At 54.7% G+C, this 27,357-nt stretch overlaps 1 protein-coding gene across 5 annotated transcripts; it reads right to left on the reverse strand.

Annotated features, from left to right (window-relative positions):
* Positions 1-1,212: 1,212 nt before the first annotated feature.
* On the reverse strand, positions 1,213-26,599 carry EML2 (EMAP like 2). Of its 5 annotated transcripts, none has more exons than XM_079118894.1 (22): positions 26,296-26,595; positions 23,537-23,755; positions 23,320-23,443; positions 23,025-23,129; positions 20,892-20,920; positions 20,568-20,697; positions 17,661-17,810; positions 17,007-17,076; positions 16,816-16,926; positions 15,719-15,814; positions 14,744-14,878; positions 13,990-14,089; positions 11,203-11,357; positions 10,973-11,098; positions 9,242-9,373; positions 6,761-6,828; positions 6,426-6,514; positions 6,124-6,221; positions 5,505-5,592; positions 4,985-5,080; positions 3,948-4,078; positions 1,213-1,617 (listed from the first exon to the last, which is right to left on the reverse strand). In XM_079118894.1, the coding sequence occupies exons 1-22, from the start codon at positions 26,465-26,467 to the stop codon at positions 1,492-1,494; spliced, it is 2,550 nt and encodes an 849-aa protein (XP_078975020.1). In that variant the 5' UTR covers positions 26,468-26,595; the 3' UTR covers positions 1,213-1,491. The 5 variants fall into 5 exon arrangements, 4 of the variants coding, with proteins under 4 accessions (XP_078975020.1, XP_078975019.1, XP_078975021.1 ...); XM_079118893.1 differs by having other exon boundaries at positions 23,025-23,132; positions 26,296-26,594; XM_079118895.1 differs by lacking the exon at positions 26,296-26,595 and adding an exon at positions 24,613-24,768 and having other exon boundaries at positions 23,025-23,132.
* Positions 26,600-27,357: the final 758 nt, after the last annotated feature.

The raw sequence follows: 27,357 nt of genomic DNA on the forward strand, positions 1-27,357 counted from the left end.
GCCCCCCTTTTCTAATGGATCGTTGTTTGTTTTACACATTGAGCTTTTAGACCTCACAGTTGTTTTTTTTTTAACTTATTAAGGCAGACCTTCACTGAGGCAAATTTCATAACATATTGATTCGAAAAATTAGTTCATACCACTTGTATTTTTAACCAAATGGTTTTTCATATACAAATAAATGAATATCACAAAAAATTTTTCTAAAGGGGCTTGGGGTTGTAGCTCAGTGGGAGAGCCCCCCCCAGCCCCCGCCCTCAATTGCCAGTATCAAGGGGAAAAAAGTTAAAAAGTTTGGCTGGGGAAGCAGTTTAGAGGGAGAGCTTTTGCTTAGCACGTGTGAAGCGCTGAGTGTGATCCCCTGCACCCCTCCCCACGCAAGGTAAAAAAATTAAAAGTTAAGTGAAAGCAACCTAGAAACTGGGGGCGTAGCTCAGTGGGAAAGCATGCGGAAAGTGTGCTCCAGGTAACACAGGTACCAAGCTGAGAAATCCCAGAGAGGCCCCCGGTGGCCATGTTCCAGCCCCCTGAATTTCCTAGGCCTCTCCTGCATGGACTCCCCAGTTCCTTGATCTGGCAACTGCTTCTGTCATTCAGGCTGGATGGCCTCAGGTTTCTGTTCTCGCAACCCAGAATTTTAGCACCTCATCTCCCCGACATCTCTTTGGTCTTTAGTTCACTCCCCAGAAAAAAACTCCTTCTCCCCTCCCACCCCAGGGGTCAGCAGCGGAGTCTTCCCGGTGTTCAGACAGTCCCGCCTGCCGGGCCCTCTTTGGTCCAGGGCTGGGCCTTCCCCCAACTGGAGACGTCACGGCAGACCATGCAGGGCCCTGTGGATTGATCTGCAGATGAGCCAATCAGTTACGCGGTGGACTTGGGGCTCAAAGCTGGTAGATGGGAGCTTAGAAGCTACTGGGGGCCGTGCTTCTGTTCTGCAGAGAACGCTGGTCCCAAAGATAAATGCTGACTTGACCACTTCGAAATCTAGAGGCAGCTCGCTGTTCCTTATTTGGCTATGTGGGCCAACCATGTTCTTCTTTGGCCCAAGAGGGAGCAAGATGATTTCTGTTATTGGCGTCCAATACAGTCCCTCAATCAAACTCTGCAATAAACACACACACACACACACACACACACACACACACACACACACACACACACACACAGGGCAGTCTATGCACACACCAAATACACAAACGCTCACACCATGGCTCAGTGCACATGTCTTTATTTTTGGATGATATAAAAGAATAAACTTAAAAAACACCCCAAACCAAACACCAATGGCAACAGAGCACTGTGACCCCCTCTTCCCACCCTGATAAATAGAGACTTCTGTCTGTCAGTTCACCCTCCCGCCCCCATAACCCCCTCTGCTATAGATGTACTCTGGGTATATATTACTCTACTCGGCAATAGACATCTCCCGAAAATAGAATTCCAGCCCTGCCACCCGATTCTGCCCTGGCCCCGGGGCCCGGGAGCCCGGGCTCAGACCACCCGCCACTGCAGCACACTGGTGTCCTTGCCCCCTGTGGTTAGGGCTACGCTGTCATCCCATAAGAAGGCCACATTCGTCACGTGGCTGCTGTGTCCACCGTATTTGTGGCTGAGGGCCTGTTACAGGGGAAGAAGAAGATGGAACAAGAGAGGTCTGAGAGGACAAGGCCAACCGCGGTCTTCCTGTCCCTGACCCCCTCCTCTGCTCCATAAACCCCTCCTTTAATTAGACCCAATGGGAAACGGAACTGGTTTCTTCAATAAGGTGTAAAAATAAAAATGAGAGTGCGTTAGGAGAGACTGTTCACAAAGAGATGTGAGACTCCAGCAAATGCAATGTGCGGATCCAGCTTTTTTAAAATTTTGGCGGCACCAGAGATCGAACCCGAGGGCACTCTAACACTGAGCTGTGCCCAGCAGATACACCCCACTCCCCCCTTTTTTTTTTTAATTTGAGACCGGGTCTCACTAAATTGCTGAGACTGGCCTTGAACTTGTGATCCTCCTGCCTCAGCCTCCAGAGCAGCTGTGATTACAGGCATGCAGCACTGTGCTCAGCCTGGATCCTGATTTTAAAAAATACTGTGGAATGCTATTTTGGAGACAGCCATGTGAATGTGGAACTGGGTATTTGATTACATTAAGAAATCAATGAATGCTGGGGCCAGGGGTTTAGCTCAGTGGAGGAACATGTGTACCTCGGGCACAAGGTTCTGGGTTTGATGCCTAGCACAAAAAGAGAGAAAGAGAGAAAGAGAGAAAGAGAGGAGAGAGAGAGAGAGAGAGAGAGAGAGAGAGAGAGAGAGAGAGAGAGAGAGAGAGAGAGAGAGAGATGATTTCTGTTATTGGAATCCAAATATGCCAAATCTGATAATAGTGGAACATGTGTACTAGTTCCAGGAGGGATCACTGTTTTATTTTCTCTGCTTTTATGTATGACAATTTCCTAATAAAATGTTGGAACAAGCTTTTTGTGTTAGAACCAGAGAACATAAAAATTAACAATGTCTAGTCTTGGCTAGACATGGGTGAGCTGCTAGTGGCTTTTGGATGAGTTGAATGTGACTCACAGTGGTTTTAGAAACACAGTTGTGGACATTACTTAAAAATCCAGGGATTTCTAATAAGGGCTTAAAATCAGCACACTACAGTGACACAGCCACATCAATGTTTATAGCAGCTCAATTCACAACAGCTAAACCATGGAACGAACCTAGATGCCCTTCAACAAATGAATGGATAAAGAAAATGTGGTACATATACACAATGGAATATTACTCAGCCTTAAAGAAGAAGAAATGATGGCATTTGCAGGTAAATGATGGAACTGGAGAAGATCATGCTAAGTGAAATAAGCCAATCTCAAAAAACCACAGGCAGAATGTTTTCTCAGATAAGTGGATGCTGATCCATAGTGGGGAGTGGATAGGGAAGAATAAAGAAACTTTGGATTGTGCAGAGGGGAGTGAGGGGAAAGATAGGGTGGCAGGGATGGGAAGGACGGTGGGGATGGGAAGGACAGTAGATTGAGACAGACATTATTACCCTATATACATATATGAAAAAAATTTTTTTTACAAAACTTATCACTGTCAAAAAAAAGTTAATGAAAAAAAAATAAGTAAAAGTTGTTAAAAAAAAAATTGAAGGAGTGCAAATTAAAATCCTAATTTCTGGCTTCTTTTAAAATCATGTCAGACCTGACTGCACAGAACCAGCTTCTCATTAAAATGGGCATCAGTAGCTCCCCAGTCTCAGGCCATCACATGACCACCTATTTGGCCCTGTGGCACTGGAGTCTGGTCCTTGTCCTAGACTACAGGGAAATCCCAGATCCTGGGAAATCGAAATAACCCATCGTTTTTTGAAACCGTCAGCTTCATAAGGACAGTGAACCTGTTTGTCTTGTTGACTGATGGATCCCCTTTGCCCAGGCATACAGTAGGTGCTCATTATTTGTTAACAAGAAGAATCAAAGATCTCAGAATTGCAGATGCTCAGAACCTTAAAGAGCCACTTTTTCAGCACTGAAGTTCACTGACTTTCAGGTTAAGAAGGGCCCTGTAACCAGGTGGGTGGCACATGCATTAATCCCAGCTACATGGGAGGCTGAGGCAGGAGGATGGCAAATTAGAGGCCAGACTTGACAACTCAGTGAGAACCTGTCTTAAAATAAACTAAAGAAGGGTTGGGGATGTGGCTCAGTGGTAGAGCGTTTGCCTACATGTGCCAGGTCCTGGGTCTAACCCCCAGTATCAAAAAAAAAAAAAAAAAAAAAAAAAAAAAATTACAAAAGAAAGAAAGGCCCTTGGGATCAAGTCCACAGTCCTTGTTGTACAGATGGGGAAATTAAGGCCTGCAGAAGAGTGGGACTGGACCAGAGCTGCCAAATCTTGCCCCCAACTCTGTTTACTACCCGCTGCCCCAGGAACCCTAGAGAGACTCACTCGGGGTTGACAGCAGGGGTAGCTGAACAGGTGGACCTTGCCAAAGTCATCAGCCGAAGCCAGCAGCTTGCCATCGTGGGAGCGGGCCACAGCGTTGATGTCAGTGCCATCAGCCCCCTCTGACCAGATCCCTTTGGACAAGATGGGGAGCAGTGGTAAGATGTCAGCTGGGGCCAGGGACCCCCAAAAGAGCAGCCCCACATCCACCCCCTATTCTCGTCCCACCTACTGTCTTTATCAAGCATTAGAGTTAAAGTTATCGTTTGAAGACACAAATCTGACGGTTCCTCTATAGCTCAGAACCTTTCCATGGCTCCCCAGTGGTCTCAGGAGAAAGCCTGTGACCCTCCGGGCTCTGCCTGCCCAGCCCCACCCACCGCTCCACCTTCATCTCTCAGCGGTGCTCCCCATGAACTGTGCACAATTTAGCTGCTCTGCTTCTTGCGTTTCTCCAACGTCAAGTTCTACGTCACCTTTGGGTTTCTGCACATGCTGTTCCTTTTGCTTCAGATTGTTCTCCATCTCCTGCCTCCTCTTTATCCTCCAGGTCCTAGCTCAGATGTCTTTTCCTCCAGGAAGCCCCCCCCCCCCGACTCCCTCCCAGACTAGCCACCTCCCCACCCCAGTTCAGTTTCCAGCCCCATCTACCCTGGGTCATCCCTATCTGGGGACAAGCGTGTCTCCCTCACTGGACCATGAGTTCCTGGAGAGCAGGGCTGAGGCTGCTGTAGTCATTGCCCAGACCAGGGTGCTCAGGCAGTATGTATGGATTGTATCAGGCCTGAACGACCAGGTCGCTGGGCCACTGGCACTGAGGATCTCTCTGGTCCAGGTGCCACCACCCATTTGGTCCCATGTTATTACAGCTCTAAGGAACCTTAGTGGTCATCTCACTCTGCCCTTTCCTTTGACACATATACTGCCCACACAAGGTAAAGGAGGTAACCCAGAAGGGACGGTGAAAAACACGATGAGTCTGGGATATTTCTTGGGCCTCCTGTCCTCAGTGGACCCCCCCCCTGCATTCCAGAACTTACCAAACACCCCAAACCCCAGGACGCAGGTAGCCGTGGCCCATTCCACGTTCCTCACAGTGTCTGCGCTGGTGATCTGTTTGCAGGTGGCTGGGTCCCCTGGGGTAGAAGTTCAAGGAGGTGTTCAGGACTGAAGTACTACAACCAAACCCATCCATTTCACAGACAAGGTACACTGAGACCAGGCCAAGGTCCTGGAGCTCATTCCACCTCTCTGGACAGGCTGAGGGCCAGATTCTGGGTCCAGACACCTCAAACCTGAGCAGGGATAGCTGCTCAGAGACCTGCTCCTACCCATTCAACCAGAGAGGGGATGGCCAGATTCAAAGTGGGGCCCACCAGGGAGGAAATCCGAATCCAGGGGCTCCTGAATTCCAAATCAGAACAGCCTCTGACTAATGACAGCCAGAGGGAGACCTGAAGCCCCTGCCTCCTCTACTCCTGCAGACCTGGGGAAGCCTATGCGAACCACACATGCAAACGAGGCTGAGGAAGGAATGACTTTGGGTCTCACAGAACTCACAGTACAGAATCTCGTAGTCTCCGGAGTTGGTAACAAAGCAGCTGCAGTCCTGGGCCCAGTCCAGGTGGGTGATAAAACTGGAGTGGCCCTGCAGGGGGCGCATGGGGCAGTTAGAGCAGGAGAGGGCAGAACCAAGGACAGGGGGCAGGGTTAGAGTAGGAAGGGCAAAATACAGAGGGAGGGTGAGAACACAAAAGGGGCTGGGGGAGGATACACAGGCCTCCGAGTGTGGGGGCGGGGCCAGACTCCCATGGGCGGGGCCAGACTCCAATGGGCGGGGCTGACAAAAATGTGCTTAGAAGACAATGGCAATTGGAGTAAGTGGGCAGAGCTAGACACGGGGGCGGGCTTCGAATGCAGGGGGTGGGGCCACACAGACGATTCGCTTAGGACATGAGGGGCGGGGCACAAGGGCGGGTTTAGAACTTGGGGGCGGGGCTACACGAAGGAGAAAGCTCGGAAGACAGGAGGGGATGAGCAGACGGGCCAAGACTCCTGGACGTGGTCCGGGCAAAGTCAGTTGAGTGCTGAAGCTGTGATCCCTTGGGGTAGAAAAGTGGTTAATTCTGCACCCTCTGGGCGGGGTGGCGGCGCGGGCTGGGGGCCACTGCCCACTCACCGAGCACTTGCCCAGGCGGCTGACCTTGCGGCCGCCCTGGTCCACCGTGTACACGTACACCAAGTTGTCGTGGGAGCCCACGGCCAGGTACGCCCCGTCTGGGGGAGGGGAGGGGCTATGAGGAGAGACCCAGGCTCTGCCCCCTCCTCTCCCAGATTCAGCCCCTCCTCGAAAGTCCCAGGTTCCACCCACTATCATCCCTTCCTGGCCAGGCGGCACCGCTCCATCTGCTCCACCTGCCTGTAACTCTGAGCCTCTGTCCCCAGGCCCTGTCTTTCGAGGCTCCCAGGGCAGCGCCTTACCTGGGGAGAAGCTGACCACTGAGATCTGTTCATTGCCATCTGTGTGGATAGCCACCAGGTCATGGGTCTCCGTGTCCAGCAGCAGCCATCTTTAAGGAGAAGGCATGGTGGGGGAGAGGTAAGCTGATGGCACAGAGGGGCAGCAACATGTGGGGCCTGAGGGATCAGAGGGCCCAGCAGAGATGGAGGAGAGGCTGACTTCAAAAGAATGTGTAGGGCAGGGTACACAGGGGGCGCCTAATTAATATGTCTATGGACTTTGGGGAAGAAGATAAGGGTGGGGCTCTTGGTCAGTTCAGCAAGGCAGAGAAGCCTCCCCAAATGTTCAGCTTTACCTGCCAGTCACTGTGCCCACCGCTAGGACAGAGCCACTGGGATGGAAGCCAGCTGAGCGGGCGGGGTCCTGAGAAGGGAGAGAAAAGGCAGGGCTCAGAAGTTGGAGTCTGGTGTCCACCAACGGCTCTCAGCCTGACATGAGGGTTCTCGCCTCCCTTTCCCACCTTCCAGGACCCACTGCCCCAGATGCCCTGGAAACCATTCCCCTTCCTGGAACCTGGCCAGAAAATAATCCTCCCATCTCGGTTGTCTCCTGATCCTTTTTTGCTACTGTTCTAAATTCCCACAGCTCTTTTAGTCATCCAAGGTGATTTCCTTAGGTGAGTTCCTAGAAGTGGGACTGTTAGGACAAAGGGTATCCATATTTTTAAGGTTTTTGATATATAATGCCAACTTGCCTTCCATAAACGTGCATCGACTCACCACCAGTTGTGTCTGAGTGTCTGTTTCCCCACTCCATCAGCATGGGGTATGATACTTTTTAATTTTTATTTTGGGGACATTTGGTTCATAGGCAAAAAAGCAGCATGGAGTCACGTTAGACCTGTGTTCATTCACACTGTGACTCCAACACTGTCTGTGAGTGACAACAAATAATTTGCCCTGTCCAAGCCTTGAAAGCTTCCTCTGGCAAATGGAAATAACCAATATACACTTTCCAGAATCATTATAAACAAGCTGCAAAGTCCTTACCATGGCAAGCTAGTAAATAAGATGGCCCACAATAAGCACTCAATCAAGTGCTTAACTACACTGTGATGTTGGGCAAGCAATTTTGCCTTCCTGACCCTGTTTCCAAGTGAGGATCCATCATCTCTACTACCCTGAAGGTTTGGGGGAGGGCTTGGCATGTAGTAGATGTTCAATTAAGATAGCCAAGACGGGCTGGGGAGATAGCTCAGTTGGTAGAGTGCTTGCCTTGCAAGCACAGGCCCTGGGTTCAATCCCCAGCACCGCCAAAAAAAAAAAAAAAAAAGATAACCAACATGAAGATTATAATACACATCCCTAATAATGACCAGGTATATATTATCCTCCACTCACAGAAGTTCTTAGGGCACAGTGTTCCAGGACCCCAGGTAACCCGGCAGGATTCCAGAAGAAAAGCCTCAAAGGACAGTGTGGGGAATTCAATGAGCTGACCATCTTCCTTCTTCATGCCTTCTCATCCTGCACAGGCAGGGAGCTAAAAGACTACATGTCTCCAAATCCTTTGCAGGTAGAGTGCAGCTGAGATTAGGGTCTGACAATCCACTGCTCTTTTTTTTTGGCGGGGGGAGGGAGGGTACTGGGGATTGAACCCTAGGGGTGCTTTACCACTGGGCTACATCTTTTTTATTTTTTTATTTTGAGACAGGGTCTTTCTAAATTGCTGAGGGTCTCCCTAAGCTGCTGAGGCTGGCCTCAAACTTGCAATCCTCCTGCCTCAGTCTCCTGAGTCCCTGGGATTACAGGTGTGTGCCACCATGCTGGGTTGGCTAATCCATTGCATTTTTGCCAGTTCTGAAAAGCAGAAGGTGGAGTTCATCTGCCAGGCTGCTGACCAGCTGGGTTGTGAAAGCAATGGCATTTGTTGTACTCGTAGTACCCCAGGCGCACTCATGCACCTTGAGCGCCCTGAAAGGCAGGAGCAGAGAGTATTAGCCAGTGCCAGTCTAGCCCACACTGAGTAGCTCTGGCACAAGACAGTCCAATGGGACCTTATGTGACAACGAAGATGTTCTTACTTGCCCTTTCTGATATGGTATCCACTAACTAGATGAGGTTACTGAGCTCTTGAAATGGGGCTAGTGCAACCAAGGAGTTAAGTTTAATTCTATTTGCTTTTTAAATTAATTTAAGTTGGAATAAGCTATGGGTGGCCAATGGTCATCATCAGGGACAGTTTAGCTCTGGAGTCGACAGTCGCAGTGGGCTGGTGGCAGTTTCCTGGCTCCTGGAGTGACGACAGAATGCTCCTGGTTTGATTTTGCAGTCCCGGAGATTGAACCCAGGGACTAACGAGGCAAGGCAAGCACTCACTGAGCCGCAACCTGTGACCCAACATGATCTTTTTGGGGTATCAGGGATCGAACCCAAGAGTGCTCAACCACTGAGCCACATCCCAGGGTCTCACTAGGTTGTTTACAGACTAACTTGCTGAGGCTGGCTTTGAACCTGCAATCCTCCTGTCTCAGCCTCCTGAGTCGCTGGGATTACAGGCATGATCCACCATGCCCAGCCCCCAACATGATCTTGAACTCAATGATTGCTGACTCCCCACCCTCCTCACTGTTGCCAGTTTTCCCTAGACGGTCAGTTCTGGGCTTCATTCTGTGAAGGACTGATTTCGCCAGCCCCACCAGAGGGCATCTATTTAACATAGGCACCCAATCCCTATGTTAAATACCCTCTGCTTCAAGAGACCTTGTGTGGTCTCCCCCTGAGGCATGCAGCCACAAGGCATGGAATATGGGTCTGTCCAGTCTCCTGCCCCTTACCTCTATGATCCTGCTCCACAGCGGCTGATGAGACTCTGAACTCCACAGATGCACCAGCTTATCCTGCCCGCAGGTCACAAACTGTGCACGGGTGGGGTGTGTGGCCAGGCCCCACAGCTCTTCCACGTGGCCCTAGCAGAAATGGAGGACAAGATGGAGACGGGCATCCTGGCCCTTCTATACCCAAACCCGATGCCAGGCAGAGGCGCTGGACCAGCCCAGCAACTCGCCTGTCCTGGGTGGCTCAGGGAAGACCTCTCCCCAGCACCACCCTCCCCCTGACCAGCTGACTCCTGCCCCAGTGTGACTTGAGGCAAATCCTGCCCTTTTCTCCCAGGCTGCTGCCTTTCTCTTTGGCCAGCAGGAGGCAGGAGAGAGTAGTGGCTCAGAGCCTGACATCAGGAGGCTGCATCCACCCTGGACACACACCCTGGGGCTCTAGCTCCATGGACCTGGGAAGGGCTTCCTGAAGTCTGCCTGGAGCCAGACAGAACCCAGACCTCAGGGAGGGTCCCAGCCCTGTCTTGCTGACTGGTGACCAGTCATCTAGGTAGAGGACTTCTCCTGGAGCCTCAGTGTTATCTTCTGTAAAATGGGCCAGTCTCTGTGTGGCCAGGGCGTTGCTGAGTTCACTCAGGTCATAGGTGGAAAGTGTAAATCCTAAGGCTAGCTCAGAGCTGTGCCCATGAAATGGGAGTAGCTATTATTATTAATCACATAAAACATAAGTATGTTATTAATAATGACGTAATCATAATGGCAATCATCAACACAGTTAATATCCACATAATTAGTTATACTAATGTTAATAATAACTAATATAAGTAGCATTATTAGAATATTATTAGACTCCTTTTATTATTAGAGAGTTCTAGAGTCTTCTGGCTTGGGACACCTAGAAAATCCCTCTGGCCCTTGCTTTCTTTCATCATCTTCATATGGAAACCAAGGCCAAAGGGGGACCTAAATGCAGCAGCACAGACTTCGGTTAGACTATCCATGGGAAAATCCACAGAACGGATGAAGGAAGCGGGGGATCCCTGAACAAGGAGGAACGCTGGCCAAGACTCTGTGAGCACTGACTCTGCCCGCGTCAGGCACCATTCTAAACACCGGTATGAAGTGACCCTGAGTCATCGAAAACCCTGTGCACTTGGTTCTGTTATTCTCCTCACTTTGCAGACACACAGAGAGGTTACTCACTTGGCCAATATCACACAGCTAATGGAGAGGCTGGGGTTCACCCAGGCAGTCTCAGCCCAGAATTCATGCTCCCAACCACTCTACTGCCTCTGGGGAGGAGGGCTTCAACCGGGTGGGGGCAGGGGGCTGGCACACCAGAAAGGAAGGGTCGTTTGAGCTGCAAGAAGAAATCCTGCAGATCCCAGGAGGGCCCTCCCGTGCCCTGGAACGATGGCAGGTGTATGGCCTGCATGACACAGTGTGACAGTGCCAGAGCACTTACCAACCAGACAGGAAGATGCCACCCCCGTCAAAGGACAGGAGGCAGTGGTTGTGTGGGGTGTGGGGACCTCTGCAGTGGTTCTGAGGAGCCCTGGGTCAGGGTCAGGGCCAGGGCAGGGGGGTGTAAGGGGGGAACAGGGCAAGGGACGGTAGGTGCTGTGTCAGGTTACAGGAGAAGGGACGGCGGGCAGGTGAGGGGACATGGCGTGGGAAGACAGGAGGGCTGGAGGTAAGAGCGGAGCTGCAGCCGCGGAGGGAGACGCTCACCTGCACCAGCAGCGAGAAGCCTGTGTGCACCGAGCCCTGCAGGATGGAGTTGCGGGTGGTCCCCACATAGAGCGTGTCCCCCCGGCCCTCTGCCACGGTGCGCACGGGGCCGAAGTCCTCAGGGACCTGGGTGGGCAGATGGCGCAGGACACAGGAGGGTGGGGTTGGGGGCATGCCGAGGGAGCCCTGATTGGCAGGGCCTCCCCCTCCCGGGGTCCCTGCCTCCTCACCTCCACCTCCTGCAGCTTGCCGTAGTCAGAACCCCAGAGGACCACTCGCCGGTCTCGGCCCCCTCCGGACACCAGTGTGCCATCCCGCAGGGCGCAGAGCCCAAACACGCCGCCGTCGTGGGCGCCCAGCACTGCCTGGGTGATGCGGTTGCCACCTGCAGGGGCCAGGGGTCAGCGCGGAGGCTGCCCTGTGCTGACCCCTGGGAGCAACTGGAACGGGAGCCTACATCCACCAGTTCTCCAGCTACGTCCTTCCACCGCCACCCACGGACTCGGCCACCTTAATAGCCACCCATTAAATCATCAGAACTGACATCCGTCCTCCACCCTGACTCAGGCACACAGCCACCTACCCACGCTTGCCGTCTGTCCATCCCACTACCTACCCACCTCCCATCTCTTTGTCACTGGTCCATCCACCCTTCCTCCCACCCTCCCTCATCCATCCAGCCACCTGTCTACCCACTGGCCCAGCGGCCCATCACCCACCCACTTCAACAGCTGCCGGTCAGTAGGCTGGGAGGTGCCGGGTGAGCAGAGATCTGCAGCCTGAGTGGAAGTTGCTGGGGCAAGAGGGACATTCCAGACAGAGAGAGCAGCCTTGTGTTAGGAAGGCAGAGAGCAGGCACTATCTAGGGACCTGGGAGAAGCCTGGCGCGACTCAGCGCACACCCAAGGGCCTGAGCACTGGGACAGGAGGAGGCAGGGCCTGAGCGTGAGGGAGGTCTCTGAGGGGAGGCAGGGTCATGTTTTGCATTTGCTTCTGGAACAAACTGCACTGGAGGGGCTAAGGCTTGGGACCAGGGAGGAGGCTGTGGTTGGGAAGGAAGGACCCCCGCTCTTCCCATCCCGCCAGCCGCAGGGGTGGCTCCTCTTCCACCATCCAACAACTCTGAAGCTCTGCAGGACAGGCCTAGTGATCTCCTGGGGGCGTGGAGATGAATCAGACCCCGCCCCGTCCCACTGTGTACAGTCCCCTGGGAAAGACACACTGCCATGAACTATTCAGAGCTCATTCTCGGCTGCGTGATCACAAGGAACACTCAGAACAACGCTGTAGCAAAGTAGTGGCATTGTACCCACTTTATAGACATGGCGACCGAGTCTCAGGAGGATATGACTCTCCCAAGGCCACAAAGAGAGCACACTTTGCTCTGGGACCTGAACCCAGGCCCTTCCCGCTTCCAAACCAATCCACTCCCACTGCGCAGCCCTGATGGGTAACGGCACCAGGGACCAACCTCCCCCGGTTACCAGAACTGGCACTTGAAGATAATCCTTGCCTCTCCCTTGGCTTACAAGCAGGCACTCTGAAGCCCAGAGAGGCAAAGGCTTTACCCGAGGTCACAGAGCCATGTCTGGTTCAGCCCATCTCCTACAGACCGAGGAGCAGAGCAGAGTGACAGATGGAGTGAAAAAGGGAGGGACCTTAGAGCCCAAGTGTCCTGACTATGCCCACCTGGGCCATCTGCTGGGTCACTGCACTGCTCTGAACCTATTGTGAAATGGGCGTAGTATCCAGCACAGTCCTAAATAAAAAGTGTAATGTATGGAAAAGCGAAAGTACCCAGGCCCAAAACTTCCCGCTCTCCTGCTCTCCACAGCCTGGGATAACCCATTCACTCTTCTTTTTTTTTTTTTTTCTTTCTGCGGTGCTGGGGATTAGAACCCAGGGCCTTGTGCTTGCGAGGGGAGCATTCTACCAACTGAGCTATCTCCCTAGCCCACCCCATTCACTCTTTATTCACCCACTTAGTCAAGAGCTGGGACAAACTTCTACTCGCCCGTTGAACCCAGACCAGGGCAACTCATTGATTAATTTTTTGAACCAGGCACAGCGGTGCACACCTGTAATCCCAGCTACTTGGGAGGCTGGGGCAGGAGGATCTCGAGTTCCAAGTCAGTCTGGACAAGTTAGGGAGACCTTGTCTCAAAACTCAAAAGGGCTGGGGAAGTGGCTCAGTGGTTAAGAGCCCCGGGGTTCAATCCCCAACAGGAAAGAAAAAAAGAAATCCTCCTGCCTCGGCCTCCTGAGTAGCTGGGATAACAGGCAGGTACCACCTCGTCTGGCTGGAACATCTCTTTTTTTGTTCTTGTTGGGTGGGGCTGGGGTAGAATCCAGGGCCTTGAACATGCCGGGCAAGCGCTCCACCCTGCGCCACAGCCCTGGCCCTGGAACAATCTCTGCCTCTTGGCACATTCATCCGACGGCTGCACGACCATTCGGGCACTCTTGCATCCCTTCCCCATTACAGACCCACCGCCCGGGACGAGGCCAAGTTGTTCATGAACACACCCGCCCTCTAGCGGCCACGGCCACTCATTCATTTAAATGTTCAGAGAAGATCGGCGCATTCTGGGTGGTGCGGCCGGAGACTAAAGTTCATCCGCCCAATCACCTGCCCCTTAAGCAGGGCGACACGCGAACTTTCCCATTCTTTCATTCGTTCACTAGGCTGACCCTCCGCTCAGTCACGGGCCCAGACTGGGACAAAGCATCTGTCCACCCAGCCACCCACCCAGCCACCGGGTGCCTCCATTCAAGCCTCCATTGACAGCTGACTCGTGGTTCAGACTTGATCCCAAATGTGGGATTTTCGGAGGCTGAGGCTGGGGAATCCCTAAGACTTCATGGAGGTGGGATCCGAGCTGAGCCCCGGAGGGCGATGGACTGCATGGGTAAGGCTTCGCCCCGCCATGGCGTTCACTCGGAGCGGGTTAGGAAGGAGGCAGGGAACGGGCGATGGGGAACCGGGTTGGGGGCCACACTGATGGGGTGATACTAACCTTTGCCCCAGACATAGAGGTTGCCCCCGGAGTCTCCAGTGATGACGTCGCCACCCTCCAGAAAGGTCACACACAACACATACTTTGGTTTCTCGTGTTTCTAAGGCAGAGGAGGAGAGGAAGGTTTCAGAGCGTGGCTGAGGTCACCCACATCCAGGACTGTGGTCCAGGGGTGCCCTCTATGCTTCTGGTGTGCGATCCGGGAGGGCACCATCGCCCTCCTAGAAGCACTGGACTCCCCGTGCCCCCAGGCCCCTTCCTGCCCCTTCATTCTGCCCCTGACCTCTCTCCCATCTGTCCACAGTCTGTCCTGCTTCATGCCCCTCCCTCCCAGCCCGTCCTGCCTCTGCCCACCTCCTTCGCCCTATCTCTACCATGCCCAGTGTTCTCGGAGCGCTCCTTTGGGCATGGAGAGGCCTCCCATCCTCCCTCCCAGGCCTCCCCTCAGTCTGTCTCAGCTTGTGTCTCTCAGCCACCCAGCCTCCAGCCTCTCTCCATAGAGATGGGTGCAGGACCCATTTATTGAGCATTTACTGTCTCCTAGGAGCTGTTATGTTCTCCATCCCACTGAATCCTTCCGTGTTAAGGAGGCTCATCCCCACGGTCTGGATAAGGAGACCGAGGCCCCCACGGCGACAGCTCTGCATCCCTGTACTTCCCAGCCTCTGGGTTGCTCAGGGCTGCCTTGGTGTCTGACTGGGTCCCCTGCCTGCCTCCCTCAGGGCCAGCCAATCCCTGCACCCCTGGCACTCACCTCGAAGAGGCCCTGCCGCTTGCTCAGACTGCCGCCCTCCAGGCTCCAGAAGTAGATGTGGGATTTCCCACAAGTGATGAGCAGGCTGGGGTCCGTGGGGTGGAAGGTGGCCACCAGCACGGCTTCGTTGGAGCACTTTGGGGGGTGGAGAAGATTCCAAATGTGCAACTCAAAGCCACCAGGTCCTCCCTGTACAGCTGTGTGGGTTGTGCACTGCACACCTACTCGCCGTACCTTTCCTATGTGGCAAACTAAAGTATGGAAGGCAGGGCCAGGCAGTGAGGCATCATCATCTCCCTCATCACCAGCATCATGGCGGACACTTTGAGAGCCTCTGCCCTGAACTAAGCACTAAGGTCATTCCATTCACTAGCTCATTCAATCCTCAGAGTACTCTGTGAGACAAGATCTACTAGCAACCCAACCCCCATTACAGATGAAGACATGAGGCTCAGAGAGAGCAAGCTGCTTGCCTAAAGCCACACAGCCAGGTAAGAGTGTCTGGAAACTCACCCAGGTTTGACTCCAGGGCTCAACCTCTTAACTATTTCTCCTTCCCCAAGCAGTAGGCCCTGCCTTGAACCCAATTTTCCTGCCCCCAACCTGGGCATGTGACCACAGGCAAGTATCTCTCTCCCTGTCATGTGTCACCTATGAAACAGGCCACTGTCCACAGAGGCCAATCAAGGTCTGCCCCGAATATGGCAGGACCTCTGCCCAGCCAGGAGCCTCCTCCCTGCCCCTCTGTGGCACCCCGACTTTCTCACGAGGGCCCTGGGAGGAGGACGCTGCTGTGAGCTCCATTTATAGATGAGGACACTGCGGTGCAAGGGGTCTAAGTCCTTTGCTCAAAGTCACATGGCCAGCCAGTGGCAGAGCCAGGCCTTAACACAAGTCTACCTGATTCCAGACTCCTAACTCCCGATGGGCACGTCCCACAGGGGCACCCCAGGGAGGGGACAGCGGTCACCCCACCTTGCCATCCACCACCTTGGCCTCCTTGGCCCAGTCCCACACGGACAGCATGTGATCATTGGATTCGTCCACCGCACACAGCAGGCTGCCTCCATTCTGCAGAGGGGAAAGGGGAGGTCAGGTGGCCCTGGCCGGGCATCTGGGACATGCTAAAATACACCCCACCAGGGACCACGACGGCCCCTTCATGGTGCTGCCCCTGAACCCAGCGCCTCCTGCTCTGCCACGGAAGGACACCCTCAGTTCCCTGAAGGGTCTTTATAATTGGCCTTTTGAGATGACTGGTCCCTAGCTTGGGTTTTTCTGCCACCCGCAGGAAGAGCCGGGAATCCTTGCTGATATCGTCTCAAGTGCACTTTCACATGCTGTGACTTCATGGCTGTGAAATCCAACCATTTTACAGTTGGTATAAGGTGGGATTTTCCTATCCCTCTTGTTCATTTTGAATTGGAAGGGCTGTGTGGAGTTTTGGGGTCCTTTCCCCCCATGATTTGGCCACAAGATAGCTTTTTTTTGTTCTGAAACTCTCAAATGTCTCCTTAGGCCTCAGGAAATCTGGGAGGCTCTGGTCTGGTGCTCCTTAACCTATCTGTGGGAGGAAGGCTTGCTTTTCACTTCCCAGTCCGTCGCAGACTAGCACTTCCAAAAGTTATGGTAAAAATGTAAAATATGACTTAAAGGGGAAAAAAAAAAAAAAAAAAGCCCATCGATCACAGGCTCCGGCGTTATGGAAATGTCACATTGCTCTACAAATTCCCCCAGGCTCACTCGGGCCTTCTGGATGATCTGGGCCTGGAGGCACAAAGGAGCCAACAGGCTCAGAACGCCCAGGAGGTAAGGATCCTCCCGGTGACCCAGACGGGCTTCACCCCATCTACCGGGAAATGCTGCCAGCACGGGACAGACCAGGCTACACGCGGGCCTCGAGGTGGATAATCGCGCAGCTTTGGGGGTCACAGAGACTGGCGTGGTCCCAGTGCCTGGAACTCGCCAGCCTCTGGGACAGCCTGCTGGGCGCCTGCAGCAGGTAGGAAGGCACAGGCTCTTGACTTGCTGTTGGAGGGGGGGCGGCACGTCAGGGTGGCCCAAGGACTTACAGATTTGGAGAAGCCCACGCAGCACACAGCTCGGTCAAACACCCCCAGGCCCAGCACGTGTAAGGTGGACAGGGAAACTGAGTCCCAGATGCGCACGTGGGGTGGCAGCAGCTGCTGGGAAGAGAGGCCTGTGACCTGGGGGCCTGGCTGTGTCCTGTCCTCCGTCCCCGCCGGCCCCTCCGCTCCATTACCTTCCCCTCCTTGGTGGTGCCGGCCACCTGTCCTGTAGCGATGGTGACCATATCCGGGTGGATGGCCAGGCTGCAGAAAGGGGGCAGAGGGAGGGACGTAAGGGATCACAGGGACCAGGACCCTCCTGCAGCAGGGTCTGCACCCTCCACCGACTTGGCGTCTGGCCATGCATTCCGCAAACTAGTTGATTGAGTTACTTAGTCGTTAAACATTGATTTTTGTCCTTCAATAGCGATAAAGGAAATTCAGAAGGGAGACTTAGGCCTGGGTCTCTCTGTAACTCCAATGCCCAAGAGACCTCAGGTCCGGACTAAAAATAGCATCCAGGAAAACAGAGATTTAAGGGGGCCGCAACTCCCCAACTGCTCTATCAGTTCAGGCTTTTCAAATGAAGCAAAAAATGAAAAAGAAAAAAGAAAAAAATCCAGGCATTGAGTGAAGTCACCAACCCTTGAAATATTCACCATCGATCTACGTTTTCCCACTGAAATCCGCCTGGGGGCTGGGCTGCAGCCAGAGTCGCGGCTGTTGGAGCGGCTCTGCCCCGCCCCTCCTGGGCCCCGGAGGCAGCCATGTGGAAGGAGGCCCGGGAGGGGCGGGGCGACCTGCACCCTGGGCCAGCCCTGTGCCCTCCTCGGCTGGCCGCAGCTCACCATTTGATGTCATCGTTGTGTCCCAGGTAGTGGCGCTGCCTCTGCTCCTCCACGCTGTACAGCACGGCCACAGAGGCCACAAAGTACACGATCTCGCCGGTGGGCAGCAGGTAAAGGTTGGCCCTGCAGTCGCGGCCGCGGTAGCCGTAGCTGGAGGCGCCCAGGGCCTGTTAAGGAGCGTGCTTGGTGTGTGCTGGCCACAGACCCAGGAGGTCAGCGGAGCAGGTCTTCCTGCCTCCACTCCTCCCTCTGGAATGGGCTGAATGGTGGTCTTCCCCCCCCACAAAATGGGTCCAACTTTTAGCCCCTGGAACCTGTGATTCTGACCTTCTGTAGAAAATGGGTCTTTGTGGATGTAATTAGGTATTTCTGGATGAGAACATCTGGGATGTATATGTGGACCCTAAATCCAATGACAAGTGTCCTTATAAGGCACAGAAGACACAGATATGGGGTGTGAGGATGGAGATTGGGGTGACGTGGCTATCAGCCAAGGAGCCTGGCATCAGCCACCTGAAGTCAAGAGATGACAAGGAACAGATTTTTCCCCAAAGCTTCTGGAAGGGATGTGGCCTGGCCAACACATTGATTTTGGACTTCGGGTCTCTAGAATTGTCAGGAAAAAAAAATTTCCGTTATTTTAAGTGACCAAGTTTGTAGCAATTGGTGCCGTAGGGCATGGAAAACTAATACCCCCGCCCCCAATCCAAACCAGGCCACAGGAATCCTATGAAAACCCAGGGACAGCAGGGCGTGGTGGTGTACACCTGTAATCCCAGCAGTTTGGAAGTCTGAGGCAGGAGGATCACAAGTTTGAGAGCAGCCTCAGCAACTTTCAGTACCAATCCCAGGTACCAAAAAAAAAAAAAGGTCCAGGCCTGGCCTATGTGGGCCCCATTCCTTGCTCCCCTCCCCCGTGCCTGGTTCCACTCACACTAGCTTTGTCACCTCAGGGCCTTTGCACGATCCCACCAGGGCCTTTGCTGATCCCACCAGCTGGGTATCCTTCCCTTCAGTTCTCTACCTCCTTCAGGTCTGGCTCAACTGTCAACTCCCGCAGAGGATTTTCCTGACATTCTACTTGAAACTGCAAAGCCACCCACTCTGCCCGCTCCTCCAGTGCACTCTGCACTCCACATCATCCGTCCTGTCAGCCACGCCTCGTCTCTGGGGTTACAGTGACGGCTCTGGCAGGGCAGGGACCTCATCTGTGTTGTTCACTTGAGTATCTGCTGTGCTCACAGGACCTGGCACCCTGTGCACACCACAAATCCATTGTTGCATGAATGGCTGTGCGCGGTTGAGGACTCTGTGGTTCCCAGGGCCCCTCCCTGGCCTCGTCGGGCTGCGCCTTCCTCGCTCTCTGATTTTGGAGTTCATTAACATGCCAAGATCATGACCTCTGCCACTCCAGGGCCCTCGCCTGGTCCACCCTTCCCACCACGCTTCACAGCTGTCACCTCCTGCACTCTCGGCTCATTTGCTCCACTGGACTCACGTTACGGGGCGACTGGCTGGTTGACTTGGTGACTGCCCAGGGAGTGCCATGGGGGGGGGAGCTGGGGCTGTGCTGTTCACATCTGCACCTCCTCCCCGGGAAGCCCTCCCTGGCTCCAGGCCAAGCCCCGTCCTGACCCATCAGGGCCTCATGCACCCTGGGTTGTCACTGTCAATAAGTTCATTCCCCCACTGGACTGTGAATTCCAGCAGGGCAGGTGGACACCATCAATGGTCACTGCTATGTCCCCAACCTGCTGTCCTAGACATTCAAAATGACTACGCATCCTGGCCCCATAGAAAACACTCTTGCCCTGCAGTCGTTACAGAGACGGGCAGTCTGAGGCCCACATTAACTTGCATAGTCTTAGCCAACTTTCAAGTTTATCAAGTCCTCCTGGCAAGACAGTTGGGCCGCATTCCTGTGGGTATTTCCAGCCTCCTGGAGAAGACTGTGGGCTCCCAGGAGGCCTCTCAGGAGGAAACCAAGGCCTAGGGAGAAGTAGGCAGGGCTGGGTTCCTGTGGACTCAAAGCTGCTGGGCTCTTTGGGAAAAGCTCAGGGTGCTTGCTTCAGATCTGCTCTGACTCCCCAGGACAGGGCTGGGTCCCTTCTTGGGGTCACCAGTTGCAAAAATACAACACTCTCGATTCTCAAGAGAAGGATCATATTATCCCATGTGTTTGTACATGGGCGCACTGAGAACCTCGCCTGTCATGTAATCAGTGATGGATAAAGACTGGCTATTACTTCATCAATCCCTGTGTACAGAGAATGAACTATGAGCACAGCACTTCCCTGCATTATTTCAGTCCTACACATCTGAGACTGTGAAACCCATTTTTTAGACGAGACAACAGAGGCAGAGAGAGGTAAGATGACTTACCCAGGGTCACAGAGTCAGCCGGGGGCAGAGCTGGGATTTGGACCCATCTCTACCAGGCTCCAAAGCCAAGGCTCTTGCCCATCTTATGTTTCTCAAACACAGTAAGATCACTATGGCCACAGAGTCCTTGCACCTACTGAGCCCTCTGCCTGGACCTAAGTGTTCATTTCTCAGCTCAAATGTACTTCCCGCCACAGAAACCCCACTACTCCCCTTGTATGACCCCAGGTTATGGTGTCCCCAGCACTTATTCCTAAGTGAAGTGATCTTGTTTATTTAATCTGTGGTCTCTGAGTTCTAATCTGTCTCTGGGCTTAGAAGCCGCCCACTGGTAGAAGAGAATCTGACATCTGAAAAGCACTTATCAAACATTTGCCATTGTTTGGGGCTGACCTGCTTTCCTCTGCTCTCCTGGGAACCCCCACCTTCAGCACTATTGTCCCTTTCTCCCACCAAAGTCCTCACTGAGACTTCTGTCTCCTGTAGGTACCTGGCACCCAGGGAGGGATTAAAACCAAAGGATACACCCAGTCCAGCTTGAGCCGGCAGGACGGCAGCTCCGATCGGGTGTCCAGGCTGTAGGTGGGCGCCAGCTCGTCCGGGATTAGCATGGGCACAGGGCGGCCCCTCAGGAACATTTTCACAGAGCCATCCTCTGCCAAGACACCCCCAGAGGTCAGGCGCGGGCAGCAGCCCCCAGTCTCATTCCCATTCCTCTTGGGATTCATTTTTTCTTTTTAAACAAGGGGAGAAACTGAGGCCAGAGAAGCAAAGACCCAGTAGCCAGGTCCCCTGACCTCCGGCTCTAGCCTGCCACCCCAGCAAGCCCCTTCCTCTCTGGCCACTCACCCATGCTGAAGATCACCTCTTTGGTTTTGCTGTCAAAACGCAGAAAAGAAAAGGGAAAAAAAGAAAGTGCTTGAGGAGGCGGGTCAGAAAAGATGAGGAGCCACTCCCCCACCCCACCGCTCCCCGGAGGTCTCTGTCGGATAATGGGGGCCGAGTAAGGAGCGGAGCGCTGCCTCTCTGCAGGCCGTGTGCTTTGCTCGGTTGATCTTGCAGAGCCTAAGACACAGGCCCAGAGAGGCAGTGATCGCCAAAGATCACACAGCACGAAGTGGCGGGGACGCGATCCTGGAAGAGGGGAGTCACCAGAGACCCCTCCCTCCTAATCAGCACGATGCTCCCCAGCTCTCCCCACCCCCAGCCCTCCAGCTCCCCAAACTTCAAGCAGCGAGAGAAGCAGGGAAGGGGCGTGTCTCCACATTCGTTCCGCGGGCGAAAGGGGTGAGGCTCTCGGACCCGGGTCCCTGGGGATAGGACGGCCTGGGATCCAGGCCCCGGGAGCGCGGGGAGGAGGGGGTCTGCGAGAGGGTCTCACCCGGCTCCAAAGCTACTCATGGCGGCGGCTGGCGGAGCTTCGGGGCCGGGGGTGGAGCCGGGCCGGGCTCCGCCGCTTCCGGCCCTAGGAGGCGCCCGCGCCGCCGCACCCTGCCCCGCCCTCCGCGGCCGACCCCTGGAGCCCGCGGGTGCCGCCGGGTCCCACATCCCGACCTGCGGAGTCCCGGTACCGGGCTCTTATTTGGGGGTGGGGGAGAGTGATTGAGAACATGAACGCTGGAGCGCCCCTGTCTGAACCCAGACCCCAGTTCTGCTTCTTTTTAGCGGTGTGAACAAGTTGCCCATTGCCCATCTGCACGGGTTCCTCGTTTAAAAGAGGGGATAATCAGCGTACTTACACCTCTCCAAGTAATTGCGAGGATGAAATTAATTAACTCCTGCAAGCACCAGGAGTGGTGTTTGGCACAATTTGGGGGGGATAGCGGGGATTGAGCCCAGGGGGACTTTACCACTGAGCTACATCCCCAACCCTTTCTGTTTTTGAAATAGTGTTTGCTGAGTCTGGGCTCGAACTTTCGATCCTCCTGCCCCAGCCTCCTGAGTAGCTGGAATTACAGGCGTGCGCCACTGAGCCAGGTTAACACATAATGCGTTTGCTATTATTTCAGTGAAATCGAACTGTGCGGATTTTAATTCTGGTCCTGCCTTAGCCCAGCCTCTAAGCCCTGAACACACCCGCTGCACAGAGACCCCGCCCCTTAGTTTTGGACTCCGCCCAATTTTCAAATGGCCCCGCCTCCCAATAGTTAGTCACGCCCAATGCTCTGATCATACCCACCTCCCTCCTCCCAACACTGCCCATGGGTTGACTCAGTCTCTAGATAATCCCAAGCCCTAGGCCACTCCAAAGCCCTAGGCCACTCTCCTCTGGCCCCACCAGGCAGTCTGGCCACGTTCCCTTTCACCTGGTTCAGTCCCAGTGTTAAAAGTCCCTTCAAGTCCTCCAAGTTGGCTCCACCTCTTGAGATTGGACCACACCTCCCTAAGGCTGTGCTCGACTTTCAAGTCACGCCTATTACCACCCGACAGTTCCCTGATTCCGCTAGGTGCAGGGCTCTCGAAATCTGACAGGTGCCCACCTGGTCTCAGCCCCTCTGACCCCTCGCCCGAGGTTCTGATTCCACCAGTCTATCACTCTGGTCACATCCTCAAATGCCAACCACACTCCTCCCTCTGATTCCTCTATTCGCTGCATAAATTCTAGGGTGTCGGCCCTGACTCCACCCCTAGACTCAAAGAGGACTCTCTTTCACCTTAATGGCCACGCCCATGATGCTGGCTCCTCCCCGAATTCCTCACTGGCTCACCCAGAAGACCCTGCCCCTCCAAGCATTCTGAGTTCCAGTTCCATCAGGAAGGCTCGGACCACGCCCCTCGGCATTAGCTCCACCCCTCCTGGCCTTCCATTTTGACTAAAACGCCTCAAGCCCTGTACCCGCATTCTGAGCTAGCTCACCCCACTCTAGGCAATGACCTTGTGGCCGGTGGCGGGAAGCTTGACTTTAAATTCCCTATTCACTCTCCTGTCTGCCTGGGGTTCTGACTCCACCCTCGGTGACGTGACCCCGCCCCAAAACTCACCCTTCCTTTTTGGCGCTGCAATTGCTGCTGGAGGATGTGGTGCGGCTGCGGGGGTCCTCCCGACGCACCGAGGCGAGGCGTTCTGGTGACAAGTAGCGGCGGCCACTGCTGAAAGAGCACAGTGCTGGGGTCAGAACCTGTAAGACCAGCAGGAGTGCCTCAGGCAAGTCTGGGCCTCCCTGCACCCTCGGCTGCTGGAGATGGGGCACATGGATCTCTCCCTCTCCTTACGAACATCCTCCATCTCACAAAAAGTGGTGGAAGAGCCTGGGGATTCGGCTTGCTGTGGCCTTACCTGCGCCCGGAGGTCGCCTCCTTCTTGGGGGAAGATGGGGACGTGGCATAACCGCCCACGCGCCGCGGGGGTCCCGAGCCATTGAGGGGCGCCCTCGTGGGAAGGCCTTTCAAGAGCTGACACACTGGATCGATGGGTTTGAAAGGACAGAAGAGGGTGAGTGTGAGGTCCAGGCGCCGGGCCCTCCCATCTCGCTCCTCCAGCCTAACCAGGATACCCGAGGCGGTGGTGCCTAGGCGCGGGGGCGCGCGACCCTTAGGTGTTCCCCTCGCACGCAGCGCCGCGCCCTGTTCTTCGCATGCCCGCAGGCGACGCAGCGCGTCCGCCAGCGCCGCCTTTAGGACAGCCAGTTCGTCTTCCTGCAGCTGCAGCCGCTGCTCCAGCGCCGACACGCGGTCATCCACCTCCATGCCGCTCGTGCCCGACAAATTGTCATCTGGAAGGAGGGGGAGCGCGGGCTGCTGGGGCCACCCAGGAGCTTCAAGCCCGAGGCGTCCCTCCTGGTTCTTCAGGTCTAAGCGGGGGCCAGCCACGCTCCCTACTTCTTCCGCAACCTGGAGCTGGGATGCTTGGAGATGGGCCCAGGAAGAGGGCTCCGCAGGGGAAAGGAAATCCCCACCGCTCTCCCGCCCTTCCCCACCTCCTCGCTCTAACACAGCGCCCTGAAGTGTGACTCTGGGGAAGTCCCTTCCTCTCTTCAAAGATTCTACCAATCCAGGAGCCTCTCACTCTGGTTTAAAGATTCTATGACTAAGAACCTAAATGCCTGAGTGATATCAAAATTTCAAGGATGACATCAGCTTTCTCCAGTGACACCAACCTTCTAGTCGGATCCCCAACATTCTCTGACAAACATCTATATTCCATTGTGGGTACTAACGTTCCCTCACAGTCTCTAAGACTTTCCAAGTCAAAAGTCATGCTTTGATCCCCTCCCTCCCCGCCTCTCCTCACCAAGGGGCTGGCCAGCTGCAAGGATAGAGTTTCTGCAGGCCCTGGTGGCGGACTTGGGGCATGCAGGCAGCACACAGGGCACCCAGGAGACCCGAGGAAGGGAGATGAAGGGGAGATGACCCTCAACCTCTTCCTCAACTGGAGCGCCTCTCCTCTGCACCCCTTTTTTTTTTTTTTTTTTTTTTTTTTTTTTGCCTATGTACTTCACACCCCGGATTTGAATCTCCCCCTTCTCTTCAAACCAAGGGTGCAGTCAAATGACTCCTCCATCTCCCCCAACCTCACCCATTTTCCCGAAGTGCGGGATCCTAGGTAGCCCCCCTCCCAGACCACTCATACCCAGACTCATTGCTGGCCACAATCGAGGAGACCCTGGCTCCCAGCCCGGTGGAAGTCAAGATCGTAGCATAAACAGGAACGGGGCGTGGAGGTCGCACCTGCCATCCCATGTCCCTAGGCCGCCCTGCCTGCCGGCTGGTCTCCGCAGTGCAGCCCTCAGTCCCTCCCCTCCCTCCCTCTGCGGCCCAATCGCCTGCCTGGCCTCGCCCGCCCTGCCCCCCATCCAATACTTCGCAGATCCCTGCCTGAACCTGCAGAGGAAGGTGGGGGCCTCCAGAGGTTAGAGGGAGAGAGCCATCTGGGCCTGGAACCCATTAAGGAAGGGGGAACCCATAACGTGATGCTGTTTGCCTCACATTTTGCAAAGGAGGAAACCAAGGGCATAGGTTGCACAGAGTGTGCAGAGCTGGGCAAAGGGTCAGGCGGCAGGGGAGAAGGGGTACTAATCAGTTCCTGTGCTGAGCCCTCTTTTACCTATCATTAATACTACTACAAAAAAATGGTATCTGTTTTTGCAAGCTTCTGTGTGTTAGGCACCGCTCATGCAAAACACTTAGCATGTTTCCTGGCTCATGATAGGTGCTCAGTAAACCCAGAAGAGGATTCATTTATTTTTTGGTACATATGCTCCTGGTAACTCCTGTAGTTGTAGTCTGCCCTTTTAGGAGGAGAGAAGGAAGACTGCAGCCCAGAAGTTTGAAGTTACTTGTGCATGGTCATACAGTCTTTGAGTGGCAGAAACCATACTTGGCCAGGCTTATTGACCCTGTCATCCTGCCTCTTAGAGGGGCAGAGGAAGACAAATTGAGCATTCAGGATCCCCTGCCAACTCCAATGGTCTTTGGTCATATCTGGGAGTGTGCCCAGACGAGTGACCTCTAAACTAGAAGATGGTCCCTTCTTAGGGCCCCTGAATGAAACAGAAGCAATTTTACCTTAACAATTCAGCTCCCGCCCAGAAAAGCCAGCATCATTCTGAAGGCTTGACCTGTCCATCTCAACCGCCATGACTCAAGCCGTGTGCCCCTCCTGACCAGTTCCCCGGCCTCAGCTCTTTTGCTAAGACCAGCCCCCACTTCCCTCGTCTCCTCATGTCTCCACTCCCCTTTGCCCCCAGCTCCCCTCTTCTGGACCTGACACCTCCAATGGCCCTTCTGGTATCACATTCATTTGTCTAGGGAGAAGGGTGGGGCCTTAAGGGGGGGGAGGACTGGCCTTGGGTCGGGGGCTATAATGGAGAAGTTCTCTGGCATCCTACCAGTCGCACACTCCTGCCTTCAACTCAACAGCAAATCCCACCCTCGTTCCTACTCTAATCTGTTTGTTTCTCCACTAGGGAGAGAACGGAGGGGAGGGTCCCAGAGGCTTGAGGGGGGAGAAGGAGGGCAGATTTCCAGGCCCAGTGGTCCCCCAAGCCTTCCCTCCTTCCATAAACTCATTTGGGATCTGCCCCCTCCCTCCATCTAGCCACCTTGGGAGCAAGGGCAGATCCAAGTGGGTGAATGGGTGGGAGATCCTTGCTTTGGGAATGGGGACCTTGGTCTGGGGTCAGGGTCCTGCTGAAGGAAAGAAAGGGGATCTTCAGCAAGAGAAGGGATAGAGACTTGGAAGAAGGAGATGGGGTAGGAGGAGATGGGTCCAGCTCTAGTCAAGGCCAGGGTCTGAACTGAGGAGGGGTCTCACCGTTGCAGTATTGCAGCAGCGAGGATGTGTCGTAGAGGCCGCAGAAGGCCGGGCCGCGCTCCGCCATCGCCCCGCCACAGCCACCGCCGGCCCCCCCGGCCCCAGCCCGGGCCCGGTCCCCCCCCCCAGGCCCTGCCTCCCGTTGCCATAGCAACGCCCTCCGTTCCAGCATCCCCAGCTCGGCCCGCCGGGCATCAGGCGGCCGGCGCCGGGCCTGGCACTGGGATCATCCCCCAGGATGCCCAGAAAGGGGGCTCGGGACACCGTCTGCCAGTCCCCCGCAACAGAATCTTCAGGCCAGGATTGGCTGCGCCGGGGTCCCCCTAGGTACTGTCTGGTCCAGCCCACAACCTGAGTGTATTCTCTCTACACCCCCCTCCTCGCCTGTTCCGAACCAATAAGAGCCTGTCGCGCAGGCTCCTCCGCCAATAGGAATGCAGACGGTCGAAAGGGGCAGGGCTTTCTCTGCTTCTCAGCCCGAAGCGTTGCCCCAGCTTTGAGAGGAGAACGGGGAGGACGAAGACACTCCCCTGTCCCCCATACCATCTTCTCAATCTTTTATTGAATCTCCCAGAAGCCCTCTCGCAAGACCAGGGCCCGACAGAAGAGCTTCAAACCCTCCCAGGTATCCACTAGCTCCTCCCCGAACCGAGTCTAGCCTAGTCCTTAGCCCTTGTTTATTAGCTCTAGACCCACCCACAGGGCTCTAAGCTCCGCCCCCAAAATCTTGTGGGAGCCAAAGTTCTATTCCGTCCCCAGAGCTGTTAGCACCGCCCCCTGAACATCCGAGGGATTATAACACTTGGCCCAGAGCCCTGGACCGGACCGTCTAATTGGATTAGCTCCGCCCCCGGAATTTAAGCCCCTCCCTCCAAGTCTATTGGCCCCTCCCTAACCTTCCTTCCTCTTTCTTCCGGGCGTCCCGGCCGTTAGGTCCACCCCTACAGCCCTAGCCTCCTACGACCAGATTATCCATTCCGGGTTTTGACAGCGGCCCAGTTGTGAAGCCTGGACTAGCTGGCCGTGTCAGTCGGAGCTGGCTCGGAAGTTGGGGGGAAGTAA

The sequence above is a fragment of the Sciurus vulgaris genome, assembly GCF_902686455.1.
Source record: "Sciurus vulgaris genome assembly, chromosome: 17".
Taxonomy (NCBI): Eukaryota; Metazoa; Chordata; class Mammalia; order Rodentia; family Sciuridae; genus Sciurus; species Sciurus vulgaris.

Excerpts from the sequence above, each read along its gene's own strand:
- EML2 (XM_079118893.1), bottom strand. The coding sequence starts at position 26,467 with ATGCTGGAACGGAGGGCGTTGCTATGGCAACGGGAGGCAGGGCCTGGG. Across the intron at positions 11,358-13,989 it reads CCTCTATGTCTGGGGCAAAG|GTGGCAACCGCATCACCCAG; the intron begins GTTAGTATCACC and ends TGGCCCCTGCAG. Across the intron at positions 6,222-6,425 it reads AGTGGTCAGCTTCTCCCCAG|ACGGGGCGTACCTGGCCGTG; the intron begins GTAAGGCGCTGC and ends CCCCTCCCCCAG.